Source organism: Lates calcarifer, unplaced genomic scaffold, assembly GCF_001640805.2.
Source record: "Lates calcarifer isolate ASB-BC8 unplaced genomic scaffold, TLL_Latcal_v3 _unitig_2433_quiver_855, whole genome shotgun sequence".
NCBI lineage: Eukaryota > Metazoa > Chordata > Actinopteri > Centropomidae > Lates > Lates calcarifer.
In genome coordinates, this window is record NW_026116214.1 from 45,666 (window position 1) to 54,941 (window position 9,276).

The window sequence follows — 9,276 nt, forward strand, 5'->3', positions numbered from 1 at the left end:
AACTCTAAATTATTCAAGTAATTTAAAAGAAAAGCAGCAAATTCTGAGGTAACTGTTTAGGGATTCATCAAATTCTTTTCACAGTTAAAAAATATAGTTTGTTGTGTTGTTGTTGATTAATACAGAGGATATTGTCCTAACAGACAAAATAGTTTTATACAGTTAGAAACAGTTGTGTTGTTAGCATGAGCAGATAAAACAGAAACAGCACACAAACTAAATAAATTAGTTTAAGAAAAAATTCAAAAAAGAAACATGAGCAACTTGTTTTGGAGAAGCAGCGATTTAAAAACACTGATTTTAGTTTTACAACATGAGCTCAAAGGATAAAGATCTTCACATTTATCTGAATTTGTTTCATGGATAAAATAAATAATTCAATCTGATCTGTGTTCAAATAAAGAAAATTAACAAAACACAAAGAGCAGTCATTTACTGAAAATGTGTTTATTACATGACAGGGTACAGTATGCACTGATCATAGACGTGAAAGACAAAGTGAGATATTCATCTTCATACAGTCTGTGGTGTTGGATATGGATGAAAATGCATTTACAGGCACAGAACAGAGGAGTATGGTGGATATATATTTATATATTACAAAAGTTTTTTCCAAAATAAACTTAACTTGGTCCTGAACATGAATCATGTTGATATAAAAACTGATTTCTGGATTGTCTGATTGACGTGAATAAGGAAATACATGGCTTTTTAAAAGATTCCCTCAGTTTTCACTCAGTGATCCAATGTATTCAATGATCTATTAAACATTGTGCAGCCGTCATTAAGTTGTTTCTACTGTTAGAAATGTAAAATGTGAATATATGACAGACAAAGCTCAGACTTCTTGTCTGTCATCATCGGTTTGTGACTCAACTCATGTTACACAGTGAAAGTCTCATTGCTTTCGCTTGGTTGTATTTGAGTTAATTCATGTCTGCTGTTTGATTTCATTTCATACAGAATCAGCATCGTCAGCATTCGTTATTTCGTCATTTTTTGAATTAGGTTTTTGAGCAAAATGAAAAAACAGAGGAAAGAAATATGTGACCACTTAAAGGAACAGAGAGAAAAACACACTTTTTCATTTTGACACATGAAACATGGAGAACAGATGACGTGTGCTGCAGTCCGCTTCATTTTCTGGGCATAAAAGTTCAAATATGAACAAAATAATCTTCTTTTTTGAAGTATTACTGTGACTACAGGGTAAGGTCAGAGTTTAACTCAAAGTGGTCGGCTGGAAACTATACGTCCACAATATTAAAGAAATATTTCACCCAGACGTGATGATTGTGTTTTGATAAAAAAGTCTCCGTTTCTCACTCGTCCTGGATAATTCAGATTAAACTCATTTTATATTTCTTCCTTCATTCAAGTTAAAATCAAAAATTAAAAATCAAGTCAAAAATTACCTGAAAAATCAACAAGCTTGGATGAAAAATTCTTTGACATTATTGAGAGCAAATACAGTAAAAATTCAAATTAATGCCAGACTGAAATAAAGAAAACGTGGTTTCCTTATATGATCATTCATGTTCAGATTCTATTTGACAAAACCGCATCATTTCCTTCATAAAACATTCAATTGAAAAAACACTCGTGATAAAGACGAGTGTTAAAATCAGTGAAACAGAAAGCAGACTGAGAGCGACGACCGAAAAACTAAAAGTTAAAAAGTTTAAGAATATAAAACATTATTTAAAAACACACACACACACTGAGGCTTTTAGAAACACACCGTATGTATTATATAAAGCTGCTTCAGACACATGGATGAAACAGATTAAAGGAACGAAGCTGCTGAACATCTGTGGACAGGACGTCGCCTCACAGCCAGGCGTCCACAGGAGGAAGAACATTACGTGTTTTAAGTGGATTTTTCCTTTAAAGTGATTGGTCCACAGGGAGGTCAGAGGTCGGGGGGGGGGGACACCGAGGGACTGAGCTCATGGTTACAGGAGAAAACTGTTTAGTCATTCTATTGGTGATTAATCACTGATCACCAATTGATAATTCTAACAAACCCTTCTCACAAAACCTCCAGGAGTGAGACTTAAAGTCACTTCCTGCTGAATTATTTTTTTCAGAAAACAACTTTCATCAGGTCCAACAGCTCCCCCTGCTGGACACTTTAAATCATCACACCTGCAGTAAAAGACTGAAATCCTCTGGACACAGCGACAAACATCATCACATCTAAACACATCACGACTCCCTGCTGCTTTCCGACGCTGTCACAGTGTCCAGTTTTTAAATTAGACTTTTAAATCCTTTTAAAACTGTTTTTGTCTCGGACGCTGACAGATTTTTAAAAAGGGTTCTGGGTCTAAATCTGAGTCATCATGAGGCATTCAGGGACACAACCAGACGACGTTTCCTCTGTATTAAAGCTGATTTGTGAACCACTGACCTTTACCAACTGTTACACCACGAAAATCATCAGTTGTTTTAATTTACAGTCGATCATTATGAGTTTATGACACAGTATTTGATTGTTTGTTAATTAACTTCATAGAAAGAGATAAAGCACAAAGAGAATAAAGGACTAATCCAGCTCAAATTCATTGTCATGTTTAAACCTTAAAGAAGAAACTTTACAGCAGAATATTTAGTGGTTTGATGGTTTTAGTGTCTCTGTTCTTCCTTTAAAAAACATCTGGATGTTTCTGTCTCAGTATTTGTACATTAAACGTCACACGCTGACAGACGCTCTGCACTGTGATTGATTAATTATTGGAGGATCGATCGTATTGATATCTGCAGCAGAGTGTCCTCAGCAGCGGTGAACAACGACTAAAAAGATTTTAAAAGACTTTAAAAAACAGACACCAGGTCGCGCCACCTGTCGCTGAAGCTCCGCCTCCTGACGTCACGTTAAAGGAATAGTGCGTAAAATAATCTGACCTCTGAGCGACGTCACGGCGCACAGATGTTAAAACAGACTTATTGTGTGGCGTTGGTCTCCGTGTTGAGTTTTTCTGTCTCTGCCGGAGTCTCCGTCGCCACGGGCCCGCCGTTACTGGACACCGGCTTCCCACCAGTCTGCCAGGGAAACCCACGGCTCCGAAAGGCCAAGACCAGGTCCACGACAAAGGCCGCCATCGCCAGGAAACCAAACGCCTGGAGGACGAGAGGAGAAACAGAGAAAGAGAGAAAATCAGGTGGAGGAGGAGGTAGGAAAGGAAGGATGAGAGTGGAAAAGAAAGGAAAGGAAAGGAGAAGAGGAGACAGGGAAGGAGAGAAGGAAATAAGAGGAAGGAAGGGAAAAGAGGAGGTATCATTAAGGAAAGAAAAGATAGGAGAGGAAAAGAGACTGTAAACAAGGAGATGAGGTGATAGGAGGGATGAAAGGATGTAGGGAACAAAAGGAGGGAGTTGGGGAAGGAAGGAAAGAACGAGGTATGGAATAAAAACAGGAGATAGGAACAAGGAGAAAGGAGGAGACTCAGAGGGAAAGACAGAAAAAGGAAAAGAAGAGGCAGAGAAGACAAGGAAAGGAAAAAGGAGGTAATAATGAAAGGGGAGGAGGAAAGGAGAGAGGGATGAGGAACAGTAGTAAGAGTTAAGAAAAGAGGAGGTAAGGAAACAAAGAAGGAGGGAAGAAGGGACTGTAGGTGTTAGGGGAGGAGAGGAGGTAGTGAAGGAGAGGAGGAGTCTTACCACAGCAGTTTTCTCCAGGTCAGTGCCGTTGTTGTTTGCAGCAAAAACGATGGAGGAGATGAAGAAGAGGAGGGTGATGGCAGCGGTGTAGTAGAAGTCCTGTGGGGGGAGAGGAGATTAATACAGAAAGCCCACATTCATTCATTCGTTGTCTGTTCATTAACGGCCTGCACTTCCTGGCAGTGACCGGTAGGTGGCGGTGACGCGCCGCGTCGCTGTTCATCAGCTGACAGGAAAAAACATCAAGAAGAAGAAGAAGCAGGAAAAGAAGCAGCAGCGCGTTAACGTCCTGTGTCCATCTGTCTGTCCATCTGTCTGTGGGCTGGTCTGTCGGCCGAGGGGCGGAGTCCGGATGCCGTGGAGGTGCTGTGTTCCCGGGTGTAAAGGCTACGATGAGGCCAAGTCGATGGGCGTCGTGTTTCACGGGTTACCGACCAGAGACCCGCAGCGCTGCAGAACATGGCTGACCGCGATCCAGAACCCCCGCTACGACGAGAACACCCCGGTGTCCAGGTACAGCGGGGTCCGGGTCTGCAGCCTGCACTTCAGGCCGGAGGACTACGAGGAGGACTTCAGGGCTAAGATACTCAACGTCGCCCCCAAACCGATGCTGAAGAGCGGCGCCGTGCCGTCCGTGTTCCCCGGGAGAGGGCAGGGGGAGCCCGGCCGAGCCGACCCGGCATCTGCCCCGGCTCCGAAGAGAACCAGGACCCAGGTGAGAGAGCAGAGACCCTCAAGTCCCGGTGTCTGTTAGTCTGAGTTTAACACGGGACTAAACCCCGAGTCCTCAGACAGGGGCCCCTAATCCAGATCCACCTGTGACCGGATCCTACCGGACTCTACCGGATCCTACCGGACTCTACCTGACTCACCTGCTGCTGATTCCTCAGACTAACACAGTGAAGCAGTTAAAGCTCAAACACTCAGTGTGTAACAGTAGGAGAGCTGAGTGTCTGTGGTTAGTTCATGTGCCTGTGTAACAGTAGGAGAGCTGAGTGTCTGTGGTTAGTTCATGTGCCTGTGTAACAGTAGGAGAGCTGAGTGTCTGTGGTTAGTTCATGTGCCTGTGTAACAGTAGGAGAGTTGAGTGTCTGTGGTTAGTTCATGTGCCTGTGTAACAGTAGGAGAGCTGAGTGTCTGTGGTTAGTTCATGTGCCTGTGTAACAGTAGGAGAGCTGAGTGTCTGTGGTTAGTTCATGTGCCTGTGTAACAGTAGGAGAGCTGAGTGTCTGTGGTTAGTTCATGTGCCTGTGTAACAGTAGGACAGTTTTAAACAGGTAATGTATCTCCCTCTGACCTCAGACTAAACTTTGTGTTCTTCTGTCTCAGAAGCTGAAGTTCAGGTTCCAGTCTCCGTACGTTTCGAGTGTGAAGGTGCGTTCACTGACCGATGAGCTACAGTTCCTCTGCTGACCTCCTGTCTGTCACTTTTCTCTCAGACGAGCCGCGGAGCTGCAGACGCCTCCTCACAGCCGCCTCCGGCCGCCGGCTCGGACGACAGCTTCTGCATCGTGGTGTCGGTCGACCCCCTGGACGACGGCAGCTTCCGCTCGGAGCCGGAGTTCAGCGAGTCGGACGAGGACATGGACAAAGACTGTACGATCGTCTACAACCACAGCCTGATGGAGCTGTTCAGGATGTGTCAGTCGTGCGGGCAGCCCATAGTGGAGAAGGAGGTTTTCCACTCGGGAGCACAGATGAGGGTGAAGTGGAGCTGTCGTGGCGGACACTCCGGGACGTGGACGTCCTCGCCTCGTCTCAGAGACGTGCTGCCGTAACATCCACCTCCACCTGCTCTCAGCTGCTTCAGCTCACGTCGGGAGAAGCCTCTGAACTCACTGAGCAGCAGGAGGGTGGAGGAGGGTGGAGGAGGACCAGGGCTCAGACTGTAGCTACACCCTCACATCAGACTCCACAGACAAATGTGACGCTCACTCCTCTGTGTACGAGGAGTTACTGTGTCAGGGACAGCAGCTTCAACAAAACAAACACTCCTCTGTTCTCAGTCCGTTCCAGCACGTGATTCAGAAATAAACCCAGAGACAGACACAGTGAGGACAGAGGGACAGAGGGAGGACAGAGGGAGGACACAGTGAGGACCAGTGAGGACACAGTGAGGACACAGGACAGAGGGACAGAGGGGGGACAGAGAGGGGGGACAGAGAGGACAGAGGGAGGACAGAGGGGGGACACAGTGAGGACAGAGGGAGGACACAGTGAGGACAGAGGGAGGACACGGGGGGGCAGAGGGAGGACAGAGTGAGGACACAGTGAAGACACGGTGAGGACACAGTGAGGACAGAGGGAGGACAGAGGGGGGACGGGGGAACAGAGGGAGGACACAGTGAGGACAGAGGGGGACACAGTGAGGACACAGTGAAGACACAGTTAAGACAGAGTGAGGACACAGTGAGGACAGAGGGGGACACAGTGAGGACAGAGAGGGGACACAGTGAAGACACAGGACAGAGGGACAGAGGGGGGACACAGTGAGGACACAGGAAGGACACAGTGAAGACACAGTGAGGACAGAGAGGGGACACAGTGAAGACACAGGACAGAGGGACAGAGGGGGACAGAGAGGGGACACAGTGAAGACACAGTGAAGACACAGTGAGGACACAGTGAGGACAGAGGGAGGACACGGGGGGCAGAGGGAGGACACAGTGAGGACACAGTGAAGACAGAGGGACAGAGGGGGACAGAGAGGGGACACAGTGAAGACACAGTGAGGACTGAGAGGGACACAGTGAGGACAGAGAGGGGACACAGTAAAGACACAGTGAGGACACAGTGAGGACAGAGAGGGGACACAGTGAAGACACAGTGAAGACACAGTGAGGACACAGTGAGGACACAGTGAGGACTGAAGAGGACCAGCTGGTTCATTCTGCTGTTTAACTCAGGTGTTCAGTCGGTGTTAACTCGTCATAGCTTCAGCTCTCAGCAGGTACAGCTCACCTGACACCTGAGCGACCCTCACTGCCCGTCTCACGCTTTCATCAGGTTTCTAACCTTTAGCTTGAGGTTTGGTCGTTTGAAGACCAGATGTGGTCGTAGAGTTTCCAGCCTGTGTGTGTGAGGAGCCACAGATCTCCTCTGTTTCTGAGCAGTGAACAGACTGAGAGCCACACACACTGAAGACATGTCATCATGTTCCAACTCTGACTGAATAAATCTGCAATAATCAACATCAATGTGCTTCTTTTATCAGCGTCTCTTCACCAACACACACACTTCATTAGCAGTTAGCAGTTAGCAGTTAGCAGTTAGCAGTTAGCTAGCTCACAGTCAGACGCCCTGAGCTGCTGGATCACACACTTTGACCTGACGTAGACCATGAAGGTCAGACTAACATGAAGGAGGACTCTCCTACAGCCACACACCTTCTCCAGGTGTTTACAGCACAGAGCTCTGTCCACAGACAGACACCTGGAGGACAGGACAGCAGCTCACTGTGCTCTTCACTCTGTCCAACAGAACTACCACACAGACAGACAGAGACACAGACAGACAGAGACAGATAGAGACACAGACAGACAGAGACAGGTAGAGACACAGACAGACAGAGACACAGACAGACAGACAGACAGACAGAGACACAGACAGACAGACAGAGACACAGACAGACAGACAGACAGACAGAGACACAGACAGACAGACAGAGACACAGACAGACAGACAGACAGAAGTCTGTCTTAGAAACTGAGAGTCCACCTACATTAACACACTGAGACTTCCCTCTTTCACATGAACATCTTCTAATGTAACTCATCATTTACTGTCAGCACTCTGCAGTTAGAAGCAGCTGAAACCAGGAGGATCCCAGACCAACACGACTCCTGAGCCAGACTCCCTGTCTCCAGCCTTAATGTGAAGCTAAGCTAACCAGCTGCCAGGTGAGGCGGTGTGAGGTGGATCAGGTCTTACCAGACTGGGCCAGCAGGTGATGCCGACCCTGGTGTGCAGGGTGGTGGAGAGGAGGACGAGCAGCAGCAGGGTGAAGAGGAAGGCCGTGCAGCTGACGAACTCAAAGAAGTAGAGGGCGGTGCAGCTGATGCAGCTGCTCACCACCTCCTCCAGGATGAAGGCCACGAACGACAAGAGCTGATGGAGGGAGAGAGAGAGAGAGAGAGAGAGGGATATTAGAGCAGCATCTAATCTGTTGATCTGTCATCAGTTCATTGATTAAAGACTCTACTTGTTTCAGTTGGAACTGATCTGTTTATTTCTTTCTCTCACATAAAGTCAGTCAAGAACCTGAACCTGAACCTGAACCTGATCTCCAGTCCAACAACAACAAGCTTTGTGAAACTGACATTTATATAAAGTTAATCACAGTGCAGTGAATCTCAGGAGGTGTTCTATGAACCACATCAGATCACAGTCTGAACCTGATCCAGACTGATGGACTTCCTGTCCTGGGGTCTGAGCGCTTCTCTCTGAATCCCTGACAGTTTTTCCTCTTTACGTGGTTTCACAGCTGCACCAGCTACACTTAATTAGCCCGTGACCTTTGACCTTCTGACCATCAAAATGTAATCAGCTCATCTCTGAGTGAATGTTTGATGTGTTACAGAGGTGTGTTCAGGAGGACAGGAGGACGGACGAGTGGACGGACGAGTGGACAGACCACAGACTGACTGTGAGGAGACGTGTGTTTCCATCGGAGACGCCGGGACAATAAAGACCAGTGTTTGATTAGAACTGGAGAGACTGTTGTGGTAGAACCGCTCTGACCACTCTGAGCTCTGAGTGTGTGGGCGGCAGCCATTTCCCAACACACACACACACACACACACCACACACACACCACACACACACACACACCCTCTCTCTCTCTCTCTCTCCATGTGGGCATCCCGGGCGTGTCTGAACCACACTGAGTCAACAGGAAGAGGAGGACGTCAGCTCTGTCCTGCTGCACAGAGACGGATCAGACCAACACAGGAGGTTTAATGGTACGATCCGTGTGCAGCCGTCGGTGGTGGAGAGTAACTAAAGTAAAGTACTCGAGTATTTGGTTTTAATGTAACTTTCCAGCTCAGAGGGAAACACTGGACCTGTTCTATCCCGTTTTAAAGATGGAATAACACCAACAGCGCCCCCTGTGTTCACAGACCATGGTCCAGTCAGAGCCCCTCAGACTCAGACTGACATGAGGAAACTTTCGAGGATCATTACACAATATTACATTTAGTACATTTCCTCCCACAGAGCAGCTTCAACATCTGTCCAGTGTGCCGGGGGGGAGGGGGGGGGGTTACAGATGACAGGAAATGTCAAGCAACAGTGTTAACGAACGTCCCGACAGACAGACTGAGGAGGAGGGTCCAAAGAACTCAGGAGTGTTTAAAGGACTTGTTTAATGTTCCCACACAGACAGAAAACACCACTGATCTGAAGCAGTCGTCCTTTAGAGGGACACAATCTGAGACCGAACCTTTAAGCTCCACAGAAACATGCAGACTGATACTGACTGATATGAAAACTATTATCAAAGGAAGAGTTTTTCCATATCACTCAGTCAGAGACAAACAAACCCTGAACCACATTTAAACTGACTCTCAGGGGTTGAAAGGAACTCGTGGTGGTTTTCTGATGGTTTGACTC

The 9,276-nt window shown here is 47.0% G+C and overlaps 2 protein-coding genes across 3 annotated transcripts; one reads left to right on the plus strand and one right to left on the minus strand.

The window, feature by feature from the left end:
- Nucleotides 1-431: 431 nt before the first annotated feature.
- LOC108892783 (CKLF-like MARVEL transmembrane domain-containing protein 6) lies at nt 432-7,770 on the minus strand (the record flags this gene model as incomplete). Its single annotated transcript, XM_018690502.1, is given in 3 exon segments — nt 432-3,123; nt 3,664-3,762; nt 7,594-7,770. Coding segments are annotated over 3 exon segments (453 nt in total), but the record flags the coding sequence as incomplete, so codon positions are not given.
- On the plus strand, nt 3,769-6,854 carry LOC108892782 (uncharacterized). Of its 2 annotated transcripts, XR_007810559.1 has the most exons (3): nt 3,769-4,378; nt 5,103-5,765; nt 5,868-6,854. XR_007810559.1 is itself a non-coding variant. In XM_018690501.2 (2 exons), exons 1-2 carry the CDS (start codon nt 4,016-4,018, stop codon nt 5,439-5,441), a joined length of 702 nt encoding a protein of 233 aa, XP_018546017.1. In that variant the 5' UTR covers nt 3,769-4,015; the 3' UTR covers nt 5,442-6,854. The 2 variants fall into 2 exon arrangements, 1 of the variants encoding a protein (XP_018546017.1); XM_018690501.2 differs by having other exon boundaries at nt 5,103-6,854.
- Nucleotides 7,771-9,276: the final 1,506 nt, after the last annotated feature.